Source organism: Danio aesculapii, chromosome 17 (assembly GCF_903798145.1).
Source record: "Danio aesculapii chromosome 17, fDanAes4.1, whole genome shotgun sequence".
NCBI classification, from domain to species: Eukaryota; Metazoa; Chordata; class Actinopteri; order Cypriniformes; family Danionidae; genus Danio; species Danio aesculapii.
In genome coordinates, this window is record NC_079451.1 from 36,593,648 (window position 1) to 36,620,768 (window position 27,121).

Here is a 27,121-nt window from a genome sequence, read left to right on the forward strand (position 1 = left end):
TTGATGCTCATAAACAGTCAAAGTCCTCATGCTGCAGAAATAAGGAGGTTTGCTGAAGGTGCAGCTGTGGTGCAGTGAGGCGTTTGCATCTTTAATAATCTATGACAGTTTGCGTTCATTGAACAGTTAGAATGATTAATAGATCCATATCAAACAGTCCTGTAAAAGTCACGTCTAGTCTTCAGTTTCGGGCTCAGGCGTGCTTTGCACTCACTCTACAAGTATACTGCGCCAAAGCCCAAGTGAACCGCACTCTGCCACACCTCTTCCAAGCGGTTCAGGGCCGGCCAAGTGAACCGTGCCTGAGCCCGATTCAGAGCACTCGCACTTCTCAAACAATCCGGGAAACTGGCCTGGGCACGGTTCGGATAGCATAGGCTGTTTCTCAATTCCAAGAACACAGAGAACGGACTTGCGTTCTTGTGGAGACCGGTCTTGCCAGGTGTCCTTGGAAGAACAAACTCGAGAGACCGCGAGGACAGAGAACGCGTCCTGTGAGAAATGAGATGCTGCGTTCTTCCTGATGGTCACGTGACCTTCACGCATTTATTAATGGAAAATTATTTAAACATTACAGCATTCATACGATTTATTGTTTTTCCCCTTTTCAAAATATATACCATGCATAAAAACATTATAAATATTATAAAAAACCCGAAACAGTTTATACACTATACTTACACTATACAGACATTTCTGTCCAAACAGCTTGAAAAGTTGATTTTTCACCATAGGTGCCCTTTAACAACATTAGACATTGATATTTGGTTGATTTTAGGTTGGATGTTGGACATTGACGTCAACCCGATTTTCATTTCCAAACAAAATGCACCATCCCCATGACTTTGGGGTACAACGTCAATCTGACATCATGTTGACTACTTGTGCATGCTGAGTGTTTAAGGCCATTTTGGTCATCATATAGTAAATATATGTCATCTTATCAGTGATATGCACCTAAACAGTCTCTGGGTCAGTGTAAAGACTTTGGACATCTTCTTGGACACTTTAAATACTTCCAAACAGTTTGCTGCAATTACAAATCGCCCATGTCTTGAGGTAGTTCATTATGATGCGATTTACCTTCTGTGTGCGATCTGATTGGACAGGAATTACAGGACTGATTTTTTTAATCCCCATAGACAGGAAATAATAAAGTAGTGACTGCAGGTTGAAGGAAAGTAGTGGAGTAAAAGTAGCAATACTGCACTAAAATGTACTAAAGGGAAAGTAAAAGTACACATTTTAACACTACTTAGTAAACTACAATTTATGAGAAAAACTACTCAATTACAGTCATTTGAGTATTTGTAATTAGTTACTTTACACCACTGATAGAGAGTCATTTTTTCATTTTTGAGTAAACTACAGAATGCCTTTCGATTTTTTAGCTGAAAATGTAGCCCTTTGGTGATTTTGCTTCATAAGACTTCAATGTATTTCTCAATAGCCACAGGTAATAATTGTTTTTCCAGTATCTTTATTTCTTTCTTTTTTTTTTTTCATCTCAAAGTGCAGGTTGACGTGACCATGTTTTCATCTAAAAACCTTTAATATTTTATTTAAAGTCACCAAGATCTCAGATGAGGTTGAGCAAACAAAGCAAATTTGTATTTCTGGGTGAACTGTCCCTTTAAATTCCAAAACCAGTTTCTACTTGGGTGACCTTCAGTACTCACCATACAGACCAGTTGGCGCTCCTGTACGTCTCCGTCTGGGCTGCCGTCACTCTCTTCCCCTCCGACTACACTGTCATCAAACCCTCCACCCATTCTCATCACCTCCACATGCAGTCGACCAGCCACCTGACACCAGCAACAAGTCAACAACACTTCACCAATGTTTCTCAGGCTTGATATGACGACTCTATTGCATTTCATTTCACACATCAATCTGCACTTGCTTTAATTTAAAACGCTGCTAGACAATATTTAATTCAGAAAATGAAATGAGTCCATTATGAAATACTCAAAAACCACTGATCTTATTTGTCTGGCAGATATAAACACATCATCCTCACCTCTCCTTTCTGATTGATGATTGGAACCGCGTATTGTAGCTTTACATCATAAAACAGACAGGAGAGGAATACATTGGCCACTCCGATTAAACTGTGATTGACCTGCTCATCGAAGAAAGGGTCGGCTCTCTTGAAGTATGAGCGCATCACCTATGAGATGGAGATAAAGAGCACACATATAGTGTTACAGCATCATTTTTAATGGGATAATAACATTTCTGGTGTTTTTTTAAAAAAAATGCATACAGAATTATCTTCGTCAAAGTCTTTCCACTCCTGGTAAAGCTCTCTCATGTCCACCAGACGGTTTTCCATCTTCTCAAGAGCCCAGATTTGCTTGCCTTTCCCTTTCCTCCTCACTTGAATTGCAGGTTCGCTCAGTACAGCATCTCTCTGAATATACAAGAAATGACAACATTATTTACATTACATAATAAAGAAAGACAGGGTGATCTGAACATCTACATTAAGAATCACTCTTTTATTAAATATAAAGAATTAATCATTCTAGAATGGATGAGTTGGATATGTTATGGAGTAAAGCACAATTTAAATAAAAGCGGTTTATTTTGTGCAAACCATCTTTTTAGGCATAAGTGAGGCAGAATGTAGATTTTTTTTATTAACCAGTTGCATTTGTAAAGAGCCCTCATTTCCAGTCTTTTACTTTTTTGCAATTTTGTATATAATAATTCATTTTGATTTTATTGTGATTACTAATATATTCATAACATTAGGAAATATGTTATTAAATTGTAAATGTTGTTTTGTAACATTTCAAATCAAGAAATTCACACAAATGAAAGATTAAAACCAGTTCAAACAGTCTAAAAAAGCTAAAACTGTAATGCTTTTATTTTCAAGTCTTGCCAGCAAGAGGATGTGAAAGGCCACACTTTTTATGTGAAAAGCATGGTTAGTATAGTTAACTAAAACCAAAACAATAAAAAGAAAAAGAAAAACTAAAAAAAAAAATTATACCATGGGCAAAAAAGAAACTTAAAAAAATGGTTTTAGCTACTTTAACTAAAATAAAATAGGGTACACTTCTTCCTCTCTTATGCAACAGGCACTTTGTTAAAAACGCTTCTACACTTCTGTTTGTACAGATAAGCTGTTTTATATTTTTATATTTTGTACTTTTTTCTACAACCACTTACTCTATATCGAAAGTGTTTAAAAATAGTTTATATTTGCTTTTATTTTCTATTGCATAACTTCTATTTCTCCAAATTTAGATTTTTTTTTGTTATTATTATTTTGTTATTGTTATTATTGTTAAGGTCACGAGCTGTTATGTAAGCATTTCACTGCATATCATATTCTGTGTATGTGACAAATAAAATTTGAATTTTAAATTTGAAAAATAATTAGAAAATCTAAACATGAAAAAATAAACATTTCTAAAAATTACAGTTTTCAATTAACATCAAAATAAAAATACAAAAAAACGAATTGAAACTATTAAGTAAAACGTCAACGGTTACTCAACACTAAAATATCACAGGAGTGAAGCTTGTGGTCTGTTAAAGGACTGCATTATGAAGCACTGTAGAGCCAGTATTGCTTATCCATATTTGACAACTGCACCAAGCCTCATTTTGTCATACATACACCTGTCATAAATACAACTGACCACACCAAAAATGCTATGGATGCTGTGTGTGCTAGTGCAAAACATGTCTGACCTTTCTGTTTGCGTTGAGGTTTGCAGCAGGAATCTGTAGAGTAACTCTGTACTCCGTTCTCTTGTCCAGCTCTTCAGCGATGAAACTGGCTTCCTGCACCAACAGATTGGCTCGTACGATCTGCTCCCTCAGTTTCCTCAAGCTCCGCGTCAGCACAACCTCCCTGGTGGCGTCACAATAACAGCATTACAATAAACTTTACACATATAAAAAACAACTTCTCACACTTTCACTACTTTTATTAAATAGACTTTTGAGGGTAGCCTACAGTATATGTATGAAAAGTTTAAGTATGAATTTTTTATATTGTTTTGAAGAAATTTGTTCTCTCCTCAAGGCTGCATCTATATGATCAAAAATACAATGAAAACAGTAACGTTTTGAAATATGATTTATGTTTAAATTCATGTTTTTTTGATTTTCATGTTTTATAAATGCAATTCATTCCTGTGATTCAAAGCTGAATCTAGTTAAATGTTCTTGTAATATTAAATATCGAAAAAAAAAATCCTGCTTCACGATTTCATTGAAACTGACAGATTTTTAATGAACAGAACTTTAAGTGTACATATATTTACTTTCACTCTTCAGTAATTTAATGGATCATTAATAATAAAAGTTACAATTTTAATAGTACTCTTAATGGAACCACCAAAAAAAGGCATACATACATTAAAGTAGCCAAGAAATCAAAACTAACCAGTGGTGGTAAGAGTACTGAAAATCATACCTAAGTAAAAGTTCCATTACTTGAATAAAAATGCAGTGCGAGTAAAAGTATCTGTTGTAAATATTACTCAAAGTATGAGTAAAAAGTAGCCCTTTACAGTGTAAAAAGCTGATGCACATGTAATTTGTGAATGTGTGTAAACGTAACATTCTGTAGTGCATTTAGTTATTGCCCTGCAGGAACACAACATCATAAGTCGTTAATATTAGGTTAGATTTAGGTTGTTAGGTCGTCAGGTGACCAAAATTCAGTATCTAGTCAGCGTCTAAGGACAACGTTATTTTGATGTCCAATAACAACGTCAAACGACGCTGATATTTAATTGATCTTAGGTTGTGTTAGAAAGTGACCAAAATTCAACGTTGAGCCAACATCTTAAACCAATTAATTTCAAATAAAGACATTTATTTATCAGGTATGGCAACTAAAAAACAACGTCTGAAGGACATTATAGTGGTAACGTCCACACAACGCCAAACTGTAACATCATTAGACGTTGATTTTAGGTTGGACGTTGGACATTGGATTCTGACATCAACCTGAATTTAATTTCCAAACAAAATGCATCATCCCCATGACGTTGGGGTACAATGTCAATTTGACGTCTTCTGCCTGCTGGTTGTTTAAGGCCATTTCGGGCAACAAAGTAAACATCCATCATCTTTTTATCAGTGACATGCATCTAAACAGTGTGTTTTTTTAAAATGGCTAGCTGAAATGGTTTTTGCCCTCAAGCTGGAAAGGTTACGTGTTTCCAGATTTGGCAAACAGAAAATATATGACAAAATATGGGGCCCCTTCCTTAGATGTACATGTTAACATGTAATATGTTCATCACGCAGCAATACGCAACTGTTACAGGTGCAGATTCACAGACGCATCACTGTATTTTGTACGATTCCTTAGATTGGTTATCTTTATATCAAAGGAGAAAATTACATTTGTACTTATTTACTCTCTTAGGTAAACTACCATCCCATCTTTCTAATGTGCTAGAATTTTGCACAAATAACCTAGGGAACTAGATTGGGTTTCTGTATCTTCTGTATCTGTATTTTGATAATAGCCCCAATGGTATTATCAAAACTTAGCTTTTTCCTTTTATGCTCCTAAAGCTTGGAATGATCTGCAAAATTGCCTTAATCTTGACACACTTCCGACTCTGAGTACCTTAAAACATCTTCTGTATAACATCTTAAAGGATTCCTGTAATTGTTTTTTATGATCTGATCTTTTTTTACGAATGGTGACTTTGTAATTTTGTGGTTTTGTTTTCTGTGACTTTCAGTGTAAAACTTTATGTGCTGCCATCTTGACCAGGTCTCACTGGAAGAGATAGCACTGTCTAAGTGTGATCTCCTGGCTAAATAAAAAAAAAATAATAACAATGTCTCTGTACATCTCTTTTACATGTCATTCTGTTTTGCTTCTTATTCCATTAGTCCGGCTGAGATTCTTTTGATGGTGCTGTATAATTGCTGTATTGCTTGCTAATGTTTTGAAGCATGTTCCAGTTGGTATCAGGTAATAACACTGAGATAATTGCAGAGATATATACATGATGTACACTACTGAGTATTATGTTTTCATCAAAAGCTCATTAAGTGAAAAAAAAAATAAAAAATTTTATCCAGAAATTAAAACAATTTTAAAATAAATTCAATAAAAAAAAAACAAAAAAAAAACAAACAAACAAAAAAAACAGTTCTTTTAAATTTTTTTAAAACTTTGCTGTACTTCCATTGAACACATGCAGCCTTGATGAGCACAACAGTCTCTTGTAAAACATAAATCATGCGGACGCCAAACATTTTAAAGCTCACCTCTCCTCGCTCCACTGGCGCAGGCGATGCTGTGCGCTGGATGATGAAGACATTCCTCCTTGACTCAGCCTCTCCATGCTGCGGTAGTGTGGCTGTAAGGGCTGTGACTGTGGGATTTGCATGCTCTGTCTGTCTGGAGTGAGTTGTCTGCGCAGCTGCTGCAGCTCCTGCTCGTACATCAGCCGCTGACGCTCCAGAGCAGTTCGCTTCTCCTCCTCATGCTGGCGCTCCAGAGACTGCAAAACAGCCTGCATGGGGTCTGGAAGATGACAAAAAAGGGTCATTTTTAACCATTATTGCAAGTAGGGCTGCACAATATTGGAAAAATCTAACAATGCAATATTATGTCATTCTAGAATATATATCGCGATATTTCCAAATGACTTAATATCTCTATTTGGAAACAATTGGTCATTTTAGATTGATTAAGATGTAGTGGAGTGTGGTGCATCTGCATAAAATATAATAAACAATCTACAAGCATAGAGTCATACAATAAAGCAAAAGATATTGTTTTTCCAAGTCTAACAGTATTCAGGTAATTGAATAATAAAAATAATTCAATAAAATGAATCGTTATTAAAGTTACAAAGGGTGTAATTGAGGGTGCCTGAATGCTTTTAAAATCATTATACAGTCACAGGCCTTGCAAACCCATGCAAACTATAAATTATAACAGAGCCTTAACATTGCATATCCTGCGATGTGACTATTGCGAATGATCACACTGCGATATCAATGCTGAAATGATATATATTGTGTAGTCTTAATTGCTAGCTTTTAAGAAAAATATGACAATTACATTAGTTTTTTTATTGGTTAACTTTTTGTTAAATAATGAGTAGTTTGCTTTTCCTGAATGGAAAATAGTGTGTATGTTTTAAATAGCAGTAATGTTAAATTTTTTTTAAGCTATACTAGGCAATGCAAAGCAAGGCACGTTTATTCATAGAGCACAGGGGGGTCCACACTCGGTCCTGGAGGGCTGGTGTCCTGCAAAGTTTAGTTCCAACTCCAATCAGACACACCTGGGCCAGCTAATCAAGCTCTTACTATGCTTTCTAGAAACATCCTTGCAGGTGTGTTGAAGCAAGTTGGAGCTAAAATCTACAGGACACCGGTCCTCCAGGACAGAGTTTGGACACTGCTGATATAGCACATTTCATACACAATGGTAAATAAAAGTGCTTTACATAAACAAGAATAAAAGACAAATATAAAAAAAATAAAAACAACAAAGAATCAAAATGAACCAGTGTTCAAATGTTTAGGTTTGGCAAAATGTATATACAACAAAAATTCAATTAAGAAACTAATTGACATTTTTTTAATTTAAGATTTATAGTTTCAGGTAAACGCCATTTTTGCCTTAGTCTAAACTACAGAAAATATTTCTTCAAAATTAAAAAAAATAAATAAATAAAATAAAAAATGTGAGTATTTATTTCCATACAATTAAATAGGCAAAAAAGTCAAGTCACAATTTACAATGTTTATTCTTAGTTAAGTGAACAATTAATCGGTGCAAAACACTGAAAAAAACCCGTTTTGGTAATCTTCAATCAAAGTCTGACCATTTGCTTCTGTGTTTAAAGTAGCTCTGCTGATCTTTTGTTCCCTGTTGATGTCAGTTTGACGGCTGCAGCCACAATATCCTTAGCCACGCCCCTCCCACTGTTAGTTTGCTATGAGAGATTGACATGCAAAAAGAAAGCTACCCTACCCTACTCAATATTCCATTTCAGTTGGAAATACATCAACATACTGAAATATATCTACATACTGAAATATACGTACAATCAACTTTGGGTTCACGCAAGCGCTGCACAACATATCGTTTCAGCATCGATATCGCAATGTGATCATTCACAATAGTCGCATCGCAGGATATTGAGTTGTTGAGTTTGTTTTACAATTTATCATTTGCATGTGTTTTTGATGCCTGAGATTGTATAATAAATTTTAAAAGCATTCAGGGATAAGAAATTGTACCACTTGTGACCTCAACTACGATTAATATTATTGAATTATTTTTATTTTTATCATTCAGTAACTGTACTTGAATACTGTTAGACTCAAGAAACGATAAAACATTTTATTTCAATTGTTCTTGATTGTCATCTTTTTCTTGATTGTATTTATAGATCGGTATGGATGAAAATACTCACAACACATGCAAATATAGAAATGCACTGCAAGAAGCACAGACCACAATCAAAATGTGTCGAGGGCCCCAAAAATTTTACAGATTCTTCATCAGATTTATGGAGATACAAATACTAAAAATTAATTCATCAATCTCTGACTAAACAAGGGCATGAAAATACTCACAACACATGCAAATATAGAAATGCACTGCAAATAGCACAGACCACAACGTAAATGTGTTGGAGGACGCCAAAAAGTTTATTGATTGTTTATTAGATTTAATCGAAGATGCACTCCCACTGCAAAATCATCCCAATCGATCAATCCAAAGGCCTGTGCACACCGGGACGCTTTTTGCTCGCGTTTTCTGTCGACGTTTAACGCCTCGTGACTAAATAAAGGGCGCCAATGTGAACGCGCACAATGCCAGGTGTAAAAGCGTCATTTTTTTATCAGATTGGCACTTTTGTTCACGTGCATGTAGCTGCTGAAGTTACAATTAACAGCACTTGGAGGCACTCAAGTGCAAAACTATCAATACGAGCACATATTGAAGAAGATGTCCAGAGGCGATATGATCGTGGAGCTGCTTATTGCACTGGTGAGCAATAATCATTTCTTCATCGCTAGAGCTGAAGCTGCTCCTTGAACCATCCATGCGTATTCGAATCGCCAGAAACTTTAACAAGCGTGTCAACTTTCTGTTTTCTTCTTCTGTGTTACAAGCGGGTGTCAGAAGCTTAAAGTTGTGTAGCGCCATCTACCATCAAGGAGTGATTTTGCATACTCTTCTGCTCGACGGCAGTGAAAAATCGTTTGGATTTGAATCCGGAAAAACGCGAACGAAAAGCGTCCCAGTGTGTACGAGCCTTAACATTATAAATTCTTTTCAAATAGACATATTAAAGAGGTGAAATTGTTTTCATATCGCAATATAGATCGCAAAGTAAAAAAATAATCGCAATGTTAGATTTTTCCAATATCATGCAGCCCTACTTTAAGCGGAATTTAAACTGCAATAAGAGTTATAAGTTACTTACAATATAACTGTTTTCCTTTAACAAATAAATTTACCCTTAATTGTTTCAAAAACACTTTAAAAAAATCTTCCTGACCCCAACTCTTTGAATGGTAAATAGATAAAAGGTTATAAAAAGTCAGATTTCTTTTAACCTCGCTTTTTAAGGTGTTCTGTGTGGCTAAAACTCACCGTTGCTTCCCAAAGCCTTCATCATGACCTCAGTCTGAGCAAACTCGTAGCTGAAGCTGACCTCACTGGACACCTCGCTGGCAGTGTCTCCTTCTCCGTCCAGCTGCTCGCTGCTGTTACTGCTCTTCATGTTCCCTCCCTCACCCTCCACTTCCTCACCCCGCAGGCGCCGCTTTGGCAGGTTTATCCTGAGCGAGACACAGATATCCATAATGCACTTTCATTTACAAATACAGAAAGCCGCTGCGTGACACTCTGGAGTCTGGAGTAATGAAAACTGACCTGAAAAAGTGATTGTTTCCCCAAAGAATACGATCACCATGGTGAAGCTGCTGCCGGCTAGTGACTGGAGAGCCATTCACACATGTTCTGCAACACAGGGAACATCGGCTTATTATATTAAACTAAAGCTGAATTAAGAGTTACCTAGAGTGCCCTCTATTAAAATTGGCACCCCCCTTGGTACATATGAGCAAAGAAGGCTGTGAAAAATGCATTTGTTAATATATTAACGTCTGTGTGAAATCAAAATTTACAATGTTTTTTTTGTATCCATGCAACTTAATCCACTGATCTTCAATCAAAGTCTGACCGTTTTCTTTCTCATTTGGAGTAGTGGCCCTTCTCTGTTAACGTCAGTTTGACCTCTTCCACCACAATATTCTTAACCACGCCCTCTTACCGTTTGTTTGCTAAGATGAAATGAGCAAAAAGAAAGCCCCACCCGCTATTTCAATAAGAAGCCCATCAACATACTGAAACAAATGACTTCTGGTTTATGCAGACTTCTTTCTTATTGAGATTGTCCTTTTTCCCCATTTCATGACGTACATCCAATTGAAACGGTCATGAAACGAAGAAAAAAACATAGGGCAGTGTATGATTTCATCCTTTTGGAACCAATTGGATCATTGGAAGAAGGGCATTACTAACAAAACAAGGTTGACGAATAGATCAAAGCAGGGAAGAAATGAGACACTCCGGATTGCCCAAGCCTAGAGGATTGGTAACTTTGCTCCAAAGGACTGATAACCCAGCCCGAAAGTTATTTATATGACCAGAAGTGGAAGAAAAAGAAAAAAAATAAATAAAAAATTTTTTTAAAATGTCATATCAAGGAGGGAGGGAAGGTTTTGGAATTCGTTTAAGGATTACAAGGGCAAACTAATTTTATGTAATAATGAAGGGCACAGATACATCATTTATAACACGCACTACTATATACATATCAAAAATACAAAAAATACATTTTGATTTTATGCCGACTTTCAGACTTACCTACAGTGTCCTTCATTAATATTGCTTAACATTAATGCTATGATTTTTTTATTTATATGTCAAAATATTAAACAAAAACTTCAATTCTTTTTGAGAACAATTGCAAACAGTTAATTTAACTTATATTTGACCATTTGATTTTTTTTTTCTTAAATATAAGAGTGACACTATTATTGGCAAATGATTATTGATTTATATTTATGTATATTTTATTTGTACATGGACCTGCTGGGCTTTGAACCCATATCCTTTTTGTTTACCCATGTCAAACATTTACACTACCATCATTACTGCATTACCTTGAGTTTCTGTAAGGGTTGATGAAGACGGCTCCCTCAGGTGTGATGTTAATGACACAATGCTCTGCTTGGATTCCCATTCCGCATAGCTGGATGTCCTGCGAGTCTGCTGAGCCAACCTTAGTGTGTTCCTGAAAAACATCTCCGCATTAACTTCTGCTATTACACAGCAAGCAGATCCACAAACACTTAATGTATGCCACATCTTAAAGGCCAAATGTGGTCAAAATGCTGACAACATGCTGTCCATCAGACAGGAAAAATTTGTATTAATTCTAATTAAAAAAATACAATAAATATACTAATTACTATACAATAAATATATTAATAAACATTAATGTATTGTTTGACTATTATTATTATTATGTTTTCAAACTATTACTACAATTTTCCTATATAAAGTTTAGGGTATGTAATAAAACTGCACATTTTGCAATGAAATTACCTGTTTAAAAGCACTAATTTCTATTTATATACATTCCAAAATATAATCCTGTGATTGCAAAGTTGAATTTTCAGCAGGCTTAAAGTGATGTGTTTTTCAGCGTCAGATGATCCTTCAGAAATTATTTTAACATGCCGATTTGGTGCTCAAGCCAAAGCCCAAAAACTAACATCACTAATTGTGCAGTATCTTAAAAAAGTCCTGGTTGTCCATTACCTTTAGATAATAAACCAGTAGTTCATTAAGGGCAGGGTCAGCGTTGAGGTTGACCAGGAAGCATTTATCTTCTCCAACCTTGATACCAGAAGACTGTAACGAGATGCCAAGGCTCTCCAGCTGTTTCTGTCTCTCCTGTGGAGAAAAAAAAATAATCTGAGTGTGTTTGATTAATAATTTGATCTCACATGAACTACAGAGCAACCAGTCATAAACAATACAATCCAGACAAAGCAAACTGCCAAAATTACAGTTGCTGTTACCTGTGCAATTTCCTCAGTTTTGCGAAGTTTCTCTTCCCAGGTGACAGTCATCTCTTGAATCAGCTTCTCGGATTCTTCCAGTCTCTCTTTCAGTTCTGGCGCCTTCATAGACTATGGAGTAACATCGCATGCTCTTAGCACAACGTTTTGGACTTTTTGCAAATGCACATTAAAAGGTAAAAATCACTTTAACTGCTGATCTGTAAGATATTTCTAATATTACATTGAGAGGGCAACAACTAAACAGGATTCACTTGTCATGCTGACAAACAAAAATCTTCTTAGATTATCTCTGTATAACACATCTCTGTATATTACATAGTATGTATATAAATAAAGCTGTGTTTACAGAACTAACCAAGGATAAGCAATCATTCCTGCTGTTATGTTAGTGTCAGCTACAGACAGAGATTGACACTGCATTTTTATTCAACATATTTACGGTTTACTGGCTTTTGTAGCTTAAATATTAAATTATTAAAAAGCTAAAGTCAGAATATTTAGTTTTTATTTTATATTTGGAAACAGCAAATCTAATTTAAACTACTATCTGCCTAATTACAGTGCAGTCATTTTTATTTATTTATATTTTAGTGCAATATCAGCAGCATTGGCTATATTCATGGAAAAATCTATCCTAAATAAACAATATATACCAATCATATCAGTTTTTTAACAAACATACATGCACACAAAAAAAACATTGAACAGAGTCATATGCAATATTTTAGTTTGATTAGAGATAAATATTCTAAAATGGTTCCAGAAGACACCTTTTCAAACATCTCCCTTAAATTAACTCCTGAATAAAAACGTTCTCTAATATACTTAAAAATACACCATCTATCAAAATATGTTTATCGTCAAAATAATTATACACAAGTTACAGATAGGTTTTTCTTACTTTTCAATAAATATGAGTGAGTCTTGAGTGTTCGATTCGACATCTCGCATGTACAACCTGATCAAGTCTACTTTCAAAATGGTAATTATTTCTTTCATTTACAGATGGATTCACTTCATACAATTTGTTGTTTCTACATTAATCCCAATCAATTTGCCATTTCTCATTAATATACAGCTTTAAAACAGGTTTAACATCAGTCACAGGAATTTTACATTCTGTTATCTCCAACCGTAGGGCTTCCTTAGCTGTTTTATCTGCACGTTCGTTTCCAATGAATCCCATATGACCAGGTATCCAGCAAAAAATAATATCAAAGTCTTTTTCCTTTAAAAGGTCCACTTTTTCTATTATCCTAAAAATCATAGGACGATCAGTTTTCATAGATCCAAGTGCTTGTAAGCAGGGTACAGAATCTGTACAAATTAAAAACTGGTGTTGCTGTTCTTTTTCTATTTGTTCCAAAGCTAAAAGCAGTGCACAAGCTTCAGTTGTGAATACTGAGCTTTGGTGCAGTAATTTTTAGTTTCTAGTTTAAAACTATGGTTGAAAAAACTAAATTGGTAATTGGTATCTAAAGCAGCAAATTTGCTTGTAATGCATAATTAAAAATGAGCAAAAAGAATCGACCATGAAAATCAAGACTGGTGAATCACTAGCTACTTGGTTTTACATTATCTCAATGCAAGTCATCCTTAATACATATCAATGCTACTGGCCGTTGTACATGCTAAATGCAGCTGAAATTCACTTTAAATGGCAAGTGTGTACCTCAGCCTGCGTCAGCTGATCTCGCAGTTTCTCCACCTCCTCTCTGAGCTCCCGGATGATCCTGGCATTGGGGTCTTCATTGACCACGGCATGGTTGACGATGCTCTTTGCTCGATCTGCATAGCGTAATGTTGACAGTGTCTCATCGTAATTATCTGCCGCTGGGCTCACTGTGGCAACCATAGCGGTACGACTGTTTCCACCTAGACTGTCCTGCAATGGCACCAGAAGGACATACTTTAGACATCAACGCTAGTGCTAAGATCACTTTCCAGAGATCATACACTGCCGGTCAAGTGTTTAAGATCAGAAAAGAGTATATTCTGCTCACCAAGGCTGCATTTATGTGATCATGAATGCAGTAAAAGCTGTGGTGGTAGCATTTTATCTCAATTTAAAATGTTATTAAATTCTGTTTAATATTGTATTTAATCCTGTGTTTTAAAGTTGAGTTTTCAACATCATTACTCGAGTCTTCGGAGTCACATGATGCTTCAGAAACACACACAAAAAAAAAACATTTATTATTATCAGAGTTAAAAACTGTTGGGTTGATTCATATTTTTGTGGAAACTGTGAAACGTTACTATTCAAAAACATGTATTTACTTTTATTCATCAAGAAGTAAAGACATTTATTAGGCATTTTTAGGTCAAATAAAACACTGGTTAAAAAAATAAAAATAAAAACATCACAAATTTAGGGGTGAAATTTGACTCAGATTTAAAATTTGACAATCAGATGAAAGCGGTGGTTAAATATAGCTTCTTTAAATTAAGGAAACTTGCAAAAATAAAGCAACATATACCAAAACAACAGTTTGAGACAGTAATGCATGCTTTTGTGACCACTAGGTTAGATTACTGTAACGCACTGTGTGTGGGAAGTAGCAGGTCAGCTATTGTTCATTTGCAAATGGTGCAAAATGCTGCAGCACGCCGGTTTCGCAAATATGACCACATCTTCCCTCTGTTAGCTTCGCTTCATTGTTAGCCAGATCATTTTAGAATACAGTTTAAGATTCTCTTATTTGTTTTTAAATCTCTAAATGGTCTTGCCCCACCTGATTTACAGCTGATCAGCTTATCCTGATTGTACCAAAAACAAAGCGTAAGCTTAGAGGGGATGTTGTTTTCGCTGTGATAGGTCCTAGACTGTGGAATGATTTGCTGCTGTCCATTAGACAGGTCTCTTTTGTGTTCTCATTTAAATCAGCTCTTATAATTTTTTTTTGTCATTAGCATTTGACACCTGATCTCAGTAACTGCTTATTTTAATTCATATGCCTTTTTAGGTAGTTTAGCTATATTTTATTTTGTATTTAATGTATTTTATTTACAATTATGCTTATTTTGTTGTATATTTTCTCTCTCTAAGTGCTTTTTTTATATAAAATTTGACTTAACTTTAAAAAAATGCTAAAATATGTAAAGCATTCATAAAACAAAGAGAAAAAAATAGTAACATAATGAAAACAGCAAATCAGCATATTTTATTTGATTTAAGAAGGATCGTGTGACCATAAAAACTTATTTCACTTAAATTAACTTTGAATCACAAAAATTAATTACATTATAAAACATGCAAAAATTTAAAACCGTTTTTGTAATTTAAATAAGATTTCACATTTAAATTAAAGCAGCCTTAATGAGGAGTAGTCACAATCCTCAAAACTCACAAAGGTCTAATCCCAAACTTCAAATGGTAGTGTATATTATTCTAAGGTGTGTGTGTGTGTGGGGGGGGGGGGGTGATTTGTGATTTGTGATTTGAAAAAAAATCTAAAGTAATGTGGAAATTCCCTGTCCCAGTGTTTACGGGATGGAATCAGTGTTGGTACCTTGAGCAGCCATGTCAGCACTGAATCTCTGTAGGGCACAAACTTGTTCTTGTTTTTTCCAGCGCCCTGGTCTGCCAGCGCTGAGATCACCAAACCCAGAGTGGTTAGAGACCTGTCCGGTGGCGGGAGGAAAGATAGAGATGGAAAAAATAAGCAAAAAAGGAAAGAGAGACTCCTCACACACAGAAATATGCGCCGGTGGGCCAAAAGCCTTTGCCAGACTTATAAAGCATTCTCAGAACAAACTGTGCCCTTAGATGAAGCAATATTAAAAAGTCTGATTCTCCACAGTATAAAACACCTCTTTCAGACACGGAAAGAGTAAGGAGCATCGATGTTCCTAAAATATATTTTTGGATGACTAAAATGTCCAGACACACTATTAGAGAGGAGCTTGGTAAAGAGCATGTCTACATATTAGTCAAAATATTTCAATGTCCTGGTTAAAATGTAAAGCACTCATCAGACAGAAAAGGAAACGCCTTAAATCAGTGCTAAAGGAAACATTTAGAAGTGAGTCAGGCAATCAGAAACACAATTAGGCAAGATTTTTCTTTTTTTATCCCTTAATTTAAAGAAAAAAATGTTATTTAATTGTGCCTAAAAAAATATGAAAGTATTTATTTATTAAGATAAAAAATATAAATTATAAAAATATAAAAATATATTATTTTACTTTACATATGAATAATTATTTTACTCTGAACATTTATTCGTTCATTTTCTTTTCGTCTTAGTCCCTTTATTATTGTGGGGTCGCTACAACTGCCAACTTATCCAGCACATGTTTTACGCAGCGGATGCCCTTTCAGCCACAACCCATCCCTGGGAAACATCCATACACACTCATTCACACTCATACACTACAGACAATTTAGCCTACCCAATTCAACTGTACCACATGTCTTTGGACTGTGGGGAAACCGGAGCACCCGGAGGAAACCCACACGAACGCAGGGAGAACATGCACACAGAAACGCCTACTGACCCAGCCAAGATTCGAACCAGCGACCTTCTTGCTGTGAGGCGACAGCAAGCACTACTACTCCGTCACTGCGTTGCCTTACTCTGAACAATATTACACATTTAATTTATAATAGTAAAATAAAATAATATTTAAAATTTGGAAAATATAAAAAAAATATTTAAAATTTGGAAATGACTAAATAGCATTTTGAAATTGAGAAAATATAAAATATTTAAAATGTAGAAAATATAAAATATTTAAAATGTAGAAAATATAAAATAATATTTGAAATGTAGAAAATCTAAAATAATATTTGAAATGTAGAAAATCTAAAATAATATTTGAAATGTAGAAAATCTAAAATAATATTTGAAATGTAGAAAATCTAAAATAATATTTGAAATGTAGAAAATCTAAAATATTTAAAATGTAGAAAATCTAAAATAATATTTAAAATGTAGAAAATCTAAAATAATATTTTAAATGTAGAAAATATAAAATAAAATTTAAAATTTAGAAAATATAAAATAATATTTAATATTTGGAAAATATAAAATAATGTGTTATATTTGGAAAACTGTCAATTACATTCTAACAAATTATACGCACACCCTTATTCTGCAAACAATGCATTCTCTGTAGGGCATAATTCCATAATACATTAACACACAGTATAATAATAGTAATCTAACAGCATATTAAGTATAAAACAGAAATGTAATATTTTAAGCCTCTGATCTAAGTCTAAGTTTAAGACTCAAAGTATAAGGCTTTGATTTTCTTTAAGTAAAAAACATTTTTTTTTTTTAGGCTATAATATGATCCAGACTTGTTCTTGACAGGTGCCATCAGATTCAAGCTAACCCTTTGTAGGTTTATGAATAAAAGTATCAAGACTAAAAAAGGCACTGCATAATGAGTCAAGGGTGCACACACTTGTTGATGTTGCTGCCTTCTTTGAGCCGCTCGCCTGCAGCGCCTGTCTTTGCAGCTCTTTCACTTCCTGCCAGGTCCACCAAACTCAGCTTACTCACCTTCTCCCCACTTGTCTGTAAAAAGAAAGGACAAAAAAACAAATAAGAAATGCTAACATCAAATTTTGACATCAGCATACTGCTTAAAAAACAAAAATGCAGCACAAGCCCTTCATTACGTACACATTTCCATGAACACAACCAAGCTATCCTGGAAATAAAACTGCAAACTAACAGAAGTAGGACTAATAATTAAAGAAAAAAACAGCAAAATGATCCCAGACTACTGAACATTGTCATGGTTGTCAAGCCTGTTGGTGCTGGTGCTCCCTTAGAAACCAAGGGAAACGGCTTTAAACGTTAAATTTGTGTATGAATGACCAGGCTGGACAAATTCTGGTGAGCTGTCCTATATTACGAAGGAACAATGGCATGAGAGGCTATGGTGGACTGTAGACAAGCGTCCATTGTTCTCCTCTCTATTGCACAGCGCTGGAGCAGTGTGTGGGGTGGAGTTCTTTATTATATCCCAGCATCAGGCCTTACTGTATACAATCCCCCTGTTTGAGCATCACAGATGAGCTTTAATTGAGAGGAGAGGCAGAGAGATGCGAGCGGGAGCTGAGAGGATATGGGAAGTTGGGAGAGAAGCAGGGGAGGGGTGAGCTGGACCGAGATTACAGTGCATTAAAACAACAAAGAGACTCCTTGTGCTGCAGGCTCCACATGCACATTGCCTGAGAATACTAAATCATATAGAGCCATAGAGTTCATTCGTTAATCACTTATGGTTTAAAAGCTTTCACCATTGTTAACATTTTATTTTCCACCTACATTCCTTCTTGACCCATTTTACCTGTACAAATAACCGGCTGTTATTGCTACTGTACCTTTAAGAACTCTTACGTGTGATTGATTGACATCAGTAGGCCCTGATGTCAAAGACTATAGCATCAAAGAGCATAGAATCACCAAGAGGTGACACTCTAGTGCGACTTGCAAAGCCATTTTGGAATGAAAGTTTCAATAGAACAACAGCATATTATAAGTCTGTAAATGAAAGGAGGGAGTTTTGTTATAGGCTCTGTTTGTTTATAAATATGCATACAGTGAAGATGACGCTTATATAAATATGCAGCTACATGACGCCTCAACATTTATGGCTTCTGTCAAGTTGGTAATATCAAAATGAAAATAGCCAGTTCCTTTTATCATGTTTTCATTTTATTGTTAAGTGAAACAACGTACCAGGGCGATGCAAATGAGGTTATAAAGTACACTGTTCCCTTTAAAGATTTACCAGACGTGTCCTCTGAAGTTTGTTTTCCATATCCAACTTGTGAAGTCTGAACTTACAAGGAGAGGATGCAGGACTGAACTGTTGTAGGCTACTTAATATTGAGTGAAAAGCCTCAATCAGACAGGCGAATGTCTGCAGCCACGCCTCCTTTTTCAGATGTACGTTATACTTTTATAATGGCCATTATTGATTATTAAAACTGATATTCAGCAAAAGAGACAGAGTGTTTCATATTTTTTTACTGTAAATGAAAGAAGGCAGATATGTTATAGGCTCTGTTTGTTAACAAATATGCATACAGTGAAGATGACGCTCATATAAATATGCAGCACGACGCCTCAACATTTTAGGTGTCTGTTAAGTTATTAATATCAAAATGAAAATAGTCAGTTCCTTTTATCATCTTTTCATTTTATTGTAAACAAGTGAAAGAACGTAGCCAGGGTGATGTGAAAGAGGTTATAAAGTACACTGTTTCCTTTGAAAATTCACCCAATGTGTCCTCAGGAGTTTGTTTTCCCCTATCAAACTTGCGAAGTCTGAACTTACAAGGAAAGGATGCAAGAGTGAACTGTGTGTAGGCTACTTAATGTTGAGGGAAAAGCTCCAATCACATAGGCGAATATCTGCAGCCAGGCTTCTGTTTTCAGATGTCTCCGTTTTCTCCTCCGTTTATGTGTTTTAAAACTAATACATATTAGTGTAAACGGGGCCTAAAGTCAGTCGTGCACCGGATGCATGGTTTAACACCAGCCATTTTCCATCATATGTTAAAACTAGATTTGAATACAAAAGAATATGGAAATCAGAGGTAATGCATTGCCCTTCCTGCCTCTCCAGCAGTCTCATATCCTCACAGAGCTGTTTGCATGGGAAACCACAGCATGCAAAAGTGCAGCGCTGATGACTGTGCTGGAAAACACGCACGCACACACGCATGCACGCACACGCACGCACGCACACGCACGCACACCCTTAAAGAAGGATGAGCTGACAAACAGTTCATACATAAGGGCTTGGCCTGATGTGTGAGCATGAAGGACAGGCGAAGACATCTTCATTGCCTTGTTTTAGGGTGTGTTTATAGTTGGCAGGCATGTTTTAATTGAAACAAACCATTGTGAGAATGCTCTGTTAGTGGGTTACATTTAAGTGAATGAACAATATCACCCAACCCTGCAGAAAGAGGTCTAAATGAACGAAAAACTGAACATAACTAGATGTAGTCTAAAACATTGCACAATTCTGAGCCTGCTACACACAGGTGAGTTATGGTTACTGCTGGTATTTATAAGGGTAAGCTTAAGACTTTTTAAATACAATATCATTACGCCCTGAAATAATCCCATTGAATGGCATCCTAAATGAAGCTGTTTTGTGCTGTGGTGCAATGTAATTGGCTGCTGTCAAGATGATCACCGACACCCTGTGTGGATCTAGCATGGGTTTCAACAGGCTTAGACAAGCTATAGCTGTAGCTACTTGTAGCACAGAACTTACACTTCTGTGCTTTGCATTATAATAAAACAGTTAAATAAGGAAACAACTCCTCACGAAGAGCAATGCCACGATCTCATGAATTTATGTCTGCTCTCATGGAAATCATGAAAAAGCAATTTAAGTATTTGTTTTAAGTCTTAAGAGTGGGAAACTTGGAGTCTTTCCTCTCAGTACTTACCAGAAATGTTTTTTAAACAATCAATATCAATGTTACAAGGACTCAAAAAGGTAATAAAAAACAAATATCTAAAAAAATAAAATAAAAAATAGAATAGATATAGTTTAAATGCACTATGAACAGCAGCTACGCTAATTATTTTCTTTATTCTCTATTTCCACCTGGGGATACTCATCCCGAGGCCCCTAGAGACTATGCAGCACTATTGATGCAATCCTGTGAAGAGATTATCCCAAGGTATCCATAATCCTGGACCAGGCCTTATCCTGAGCTGATGCTGTGGTGGTCATGGGGGAATGGCGTTCAAGAGCCTGATTGCTGAAAGACCACAGTACAAACAAGTCCCCCACATAGATCCTGTGGACCAGCCTGACCTCCCGTCAATGCCCTACTCACACCTGCAGCTTCTCCACGATGGACATCCAGCTTCTCCAGCCTAGACTGCAGCTTCAACCCAACAGAGCCTGGTTTCTCTCTGGGTTTTTTGTTTCCCTTCACTTTGTCAATTGGTGAAGTTTTTTTTAATTGTCACCACTGGCTTGCTCTGTTCGGGACGTGTGGAGCTGCGCTTCAGTGAATTTGCTCTTCAGTGTTTGAAGTTTCAGCAGTGAAATTTAAACTACACTGAACTAAACTGAACTCAACTTCAACTCTGAAATCTGGACTTTACTAGAACTAAATTAGGCTGCTTTGACACAATCTACATTGCAAAAAAGCGCTTTTTAAAATAAACATCAATTGAAAATTGAATATCAGCTTTTTCAAAAGTACATTATATTGTACAACAGCAGATATATTTATATAAATATTCTTGACAGTTGTACTGTCCAGCCTACTCACACCTTTAATTTTTTTCTGATTGTAATTTAATAAAACATGCCTTTTGTAAAGCTTCACGATAATTATCGTGAAAAGTGCTATATAAATAAACCTAAACGGAAGAGAAACCTGCCTTTTCCTGTTATAGTCATAATGTTTATCAAATTAATATTAAATCTTCAATGCGGTCCTCAGAAACATGTTTTCCTGCAGCAGATAATTGTCTATGTGTATGTGCCTTTACAATTCCTGGAGCTGGTTTTACTCTTTGATATTGTATAAGCTGTTCATGAGATCTCAACTGATAAAAATACCATCACATGTGCATACATAAAACAAGAACATTCAGCCAAGTTCACTGCAAAACAAACATCATGTATGCCTTTTGTTCTTTTAATCTTTAAAGAGATATACCTCCCAAAAATAAAAATTCTCACCATTTAATTCTACCTAAATTGATCCCAAATCTTTATGAGTTTCTTTAGTCTGCTGAATACTAAAAATATATTTTTGAAGAAAGCATGACTTCCATAATAGGAAAAACAAATACTTTGAATGTCAACAGTAATATGTTTCCAGATTTCATCAAAATACCTTCTTTTTGTGTTCAACAGGGGAAAGAAAGTCAAAGAGGTTTGGAACAAGTGAAGATTTGAATAAATGATGGCAGAATTGTAATTTTTGGGGTGAAATATCCTTTTAAGTTAAAAAAAAACACGTGTCAACAGACGTCAAGTGAACCAGGACTAAATGTCTAATTTTATTTGTTTGTATTGACCAAAAAAACCAAGAGAACTAAACTACAAATGTGAAAACACACATAGCCTTCTATGTTGTAGCTCCAAGTCTCTGGAGCTCTCTCTGTCTAGCATTGAGAACCTCTTTAACATTTGTAGACGCATCGTTTTGGCCAATATTTTAATTAACAGTATAATGGGCTGATTAAACTTTTATTGTATTTTTACTTGGATTTAAACCTGATTTGGTCTACATTTATCAAAATTACTTTATTTTTAATTAAAATATTTCCCAAATGATGCTGAACAGAGCAAGGAATTTAATAATATATTATTTCCTATAATATTTTTCTGGAGAAAGTCCTATTAGTTTTATTTCTGCTTGCATAAAAGCAGATTTTAATAAAAAAAAAAAAGAAAATAAAATTATATATATATATATATATATATATATATATATATATATATATATATATATATATATATATATATATATATATATTATGGTCAATATTATTAGCCCCATAAATAATATTGTTTTCTACAGAACAAACTACTTTTTTTACACTAGCTATGTTTCCATCCAAAGATGCGAATAAACTTTATGCGCAAAACTGGAATATGGCATAAAAGACGCGCGAATAAAGCAGTTTCCATCCAACAAGTCAAAGCAAACAAAATCGTCACTTCCTGATTATCTGGCTCTAAATATCAAAAGTAAAAATGGAATTTGCTGTGGTAGGAGAAGCTGCGTGAATCTTTTTTTTATTTGATAAATGACTTGCGCCTCAGAAGACAATGCCGATAAGCAATGAACGCGGGGTGGCGTTTGAAGACGTTCGACGTGAAGCACAGATGCTCTTGACAGTTCTGGAGGTAATTAATAATATCTTAACACGAATACTGAAACGGTTAAGGCGTTTTAGAATGACCAAAACAACATTTCAGATGTTTTACAATGTGCTCAGCCTGCTGGTTTGTCCATTCACACACATTTTTATCATCACATGATCTCTTATAATATAATCACATGACTTTTTTAATGCGCACACTGGAATTTGTTCAGTAAAAGTGTTTCCATCGTGGTTTATGTGCATCTTTTCTTATCGAATAAAAAGTTTTTCCTACTCAGTTATGCGCATATGTTTTTATGCACATTTTCAAAATTTAGGTGCATCTTGGCGTTTCCATCAACCCGTTTTTTTTTGCGCATATCCAAAATGCACATAAAAATAAGGCGATGGAAACATACCTAATGACTTGCCTAATTAACCTACTTAAGCCTTTAAATGTTACTTTAAGCTGAATACTAGTATGTTGAAAAATATCAAGTAAAATATTATGTACTGTCAGTGTTTGATAAAAGAAATCAGTTCTTAGAAATTAGTTATTAAAACTATTCTGTTTAGAAATGTGTTGAAAAAAAAATCTTTCCATTAAACAGAAATTAGGGAAAAATAACAGGTAGGCTAATAATCCAAGAGGGCTAATCATTCTGACTTCAACTGTATGTTTTCTTTTACTGCAGAACACTTTGTGACTTGTTGTCTGTGAAAGGGTCTCCATAAATACATTTGACTTAGTGATAACATGCTAAGTTTAGATCTCTGCTGCAAGTCTTGCACCTGTTGAGTGACCAGCACAATCCAGACCCTGATGAATAATAGATAAGGGACTGGACACAAGTCGAGTCAGGTGATCATGACATACGGCACAAAAGAAAAGCACAGTGACACCAGGCCAGCTCCAGAGGAGATCAGCTGACATCTAACACTCTATCATTTATTCATCAATTTTCCTGCCATTTGCATGAGCTCATGATAAACCCGATAAGGGAAGGTTTCTGCACTTAATTGCACGGTTCATTTAATTGACTATTTCCAAACATTTACTCTTTGACATTTTCGGCTACTTGGATCTTGGAAGCTGCATGCATGAAACGAATTATGCAGTAACCTATAATAATGCAAAGTGTACAGAACAAAAGCAAGGGTGGTGTAAAACGCTAAGAGGAACATTTGAGACTAATCGCTGGACTATGCCAGCACAGGGGTACATCAGCTGATAAAAGGCATCTATGAGATCATCAGGGCTGGACATAATGACTCATCTCTCGACCTTTACCATCCCTGCAGTACTTGGCTTTATTTCCTGAGGACACTGCAAGAGTTGAGTTTTATCAGCAAACAGAAGCAGGACTATCCTCGAATTAAAGATAACATTTAAAGGGGTAGTTGAAAAAAAAAATAAAGACTGACCCTTTACTTGTTCCAAACCTGTTTGATCATCTTAATTATTTTCAAACAGGAAGATATTTTGAAGAAGGCTGAAAAACTAACCACTGGCTTCCATTGTATTTGTTTTTTCCTCCTATTTTCTTCCTGCTTTTAATTAACAGTATGGTGAGATGGTTTCACATTGGTGTTTCTGTTCTTGGATCTTTAACTTTTTTAAAGGGGTGCTCTACTACGATATCATATTTTAAACTTTAGTTAATGTGAAACGTAGCTGTGTGAACATATACAACATCTCTGAATTTAATATGCTCAAAGTTCAATGCAAAGGGAGACATTGGCTTTTACAGAGTTAGCTTAGCAAAGCCTACAGCGAACAAAGTTTGGGGACTACAAAAAAAAATACATCCGGGTTAGTGAGACCACAAACGGTTCAAGGTTACATGCATTCACCCCGCGCAGTGAAGGGGCGTGGCCAGAGGCTCTATAATGTTAAAGCAGAGAAAGCTAAAAAGCAGTCCAAACGCTGCTATTTCCACAGAGCTGTTTCTGTTGTTTGTATTTGGGCTTCCAAAGGACACGACACAAAAAGAGAAGTGCTTACAATTTAATTTGAATTATGTTCCAGAGAATTACAAAGAATATATAGCTAGCATTTGACAAAGGAGAGCTTCCAGAATCTCGGCCAGTTCAGTGCTGGATTCAGCTAAAAACTCCCCAAAGTTCAACCATAATAGACAAAGCTGTGGATTGTGAGTAACAACCTGATTTTTATTTGTTAAAATTGATCTATTACATGCACAGTGTCTAGCACTAACGGTGTGTTGTAGCACAACGGGAAATGCTGTTTGGCACCGCTAACAATTTAGCTACAAATTCACATTAATTCATCAAACCCCTGTAAACAGCCACACTCTTCACCAGCGCTGCAGTGTCTCTCTATGCGGCAGCATTCCCTGCATTCTACATCTCAAATAACGAACTCACAAAAGACATGTGAACGTTTCATATTACTTACACATGCTTGTAACACAAATATATGTGAAAGACACTTGTCAGATATTATTTTAGAGAGCAGGCGTGGGGTTCAGCTGTGTGCTCTGTGTCATTTTCTGTCTGATTCAGGCTCAAAATGAGACTAACAGCTACTCTGACTGACAGTATTTACCCAGCGCGTTCTATTATGGGCGTGACGCTTTTCCTGGTGACGTGGAGCTGATCTGCGCATCACAGCACATTATGTTAGCTGACCAATGAGAGCCTCTTGAGGGTGGGCCTTTAAGAGGAACTAAGAAATATAACAGTAGTTTTTATTTTAGCTGAGTAGCTGTACATAAATAAAGTAAAATATATCAAAAAATAATGGGATTCTCTACAAATGAAGCATGAGCACACATTGCTTTGCATCTTATAAACACAACCAAGCCTTAAAAATACACTCTGGACCCCATTAATACGTTTTCTTTTATTGATATGTATTCTTTGACCTGTTTTTCGTTTCTCTTTTATTGTAAAGCACTTTGTGACTTATGTCTGTGAAATGTGGTATATAAATAAACCTTTCCTTACTTACTATGCACATAGATTCTGCAGGTATCAACAAGTCAATTTTAAGACTTTAAGACTATTATGAATGAAAAAATGTCATTTAAAAAACTATAATATAATAATCTAAGCAGTCTGTCTAGGTCAGTGTCCTCACCATATATTTTCTATAAATACACAGAACATTTAAACATGTTAATGTACGGAAAATAATTAAATCATGTTATCAAATAGAGTTAAAAATACAGTTTTGTTAAAAGTTTTTAGAGACGGAATGTTGATAATTGTCAAGGTCTCATGGTTCGATTATGATTCTCATGTGATCTATCAATTCGATATGTCGGTGCATCATGGTGCATTGACAATACTTTCCATACACAATTTTATATAGATGGTTACAGATTTCAGCTTTCTTCAAAATATCTTCTTCTGTGTTAAACAGAAGAAAGAAACTCATAAAGGTTTTTAAACCACACAAGGGTAAGTAAATGGTTAGTCCTTTTTCATTTTTGGGTGAACTATCCCTTTAAAACATAATGCATCAGGGAAAACACTGTTTCCTAAATATTTGACTATTTACTCCGAACACAGTCCTCCAAGACTATTTACAATAGCTAAAATTGTTTAAAAATATCATTCAGGGGTTTTTATAAACATATTAACATATAACCATCCACATTTGCATTTTGTCTATTCAGGATTCAGAAATTTGACCAAGCATGGACCATGCAAAGACTAACCAATCATAAAGGAGATTATTTACATACAGAAGGTAAAGCAGTGAAAACAAAATGGAAAAACAATTTTTTTATGGTGACAGAAACTTTAAGTAACATTAAGCGTGAACTTTAAAAAGACGACATGCTTGAAATGTGTAGTGTGTGACCCATTTAAGTGATTTTACACTTGTCCTATCTCGCATCTAAATCTTAATCTATGAAAATCAGCTGAGGGCTTCAGAACGGTGTGTGTACATGTGTCCTTACCCCTGACTGCAGGTCCTTCAGAGTGTGTGTGAGGATGATATTGAAAACTGCATGTGAACGACTGCTCTCCTCATTCATATTGGTGGCCGCCACAGTGCGGGATTTATTCCCCTCAGACATCAAGGACTCGATGTCCTGTGGGTTGGAGAAAGGGATATGATTAGAATCTCAAATGTGCTTTAAAAGGTCAGAACAACACTTATGCACGTTTATTTTTTGTAAATAAAAAAGGAAACAAAAATTCTC

The 27,121-nt window shown here is 35.4% G+C and overlaps 1 protein-coding gene across 4 annotated transcripts in view; it reads right to left on the reverse strand.

The window, feature by feature from the left end:
• The window catches only part of kif13ba (kinesin family member 13Ba), a 96,773-nt gene that overhangs the window by 19,639 nt on the left and 50,013 nt on the right, over positions 1 to 27,121 (reverse strand). For all 4 annotated transcript variants that reach the window (XR_008839262.1, XM_056477415.1, XM_056477416.1 and 1 more), the window contains exons 8-21: positions 26,876 to 27,010; positions 17,539 to 17,651; positions 15,636 to 15,747; positions 13,796 to 14,008; positions 12,121 to 12,231; positions 11,858 to 11,992; positions 11,197 to 11,327; positions 9,902 to 9,988; positions 9,620 to 9,807; positions 6,262 to 6,520; positions 3,709 to 3,871; positions 2,267 to 2,413; positions 2,021 to 2,170; positions 1,680 to 1,805 (exon numbers count right to left, since the gene is read on the reverse strand). Coding sequence is in view for 3 of the 4 variants with exons in the window: in XM_056477415.1 (XP_056333390.1) it covers positions 1,680 to 1,805; positions 2,021 to 2,170; positions 2,267 to 2,413; positions 3,709 to 3,871; positions 6,262 to 6,520; positions 9,620 to 9,807; positions 9,902 to 9,988; positions 11,197 to 11,327; positions 11,858 to 11,992; positions 12,121 to 12,231; positions 13,796 to 14,008; positions 15,636 to 15,747; positions 17,539 to 17,651; positions 26,876 to 27,010 (2,070 nt within the window). In the remaining variant the exon portion in view is untranslated. The remainder of the gene's footprint in view (positions 1 to 1,679; positions 1,806 to 2,020; positions 2,171 to 2,266; positions 2,414 to 3,708; positions 3,872 to 6,261; positions 6,521 to 9,619; positions 9,808 to 9,901; positions 9,989 to 11,196; positions 11,328 to 11,857; positions 11,993 to 12,120; positions 12,232 to 13,795; positions 14,009 to 15,635; positions 15,748 to 17,538; positions 17,652 to 26,875; positions 27,011 to 27,121) is intronic.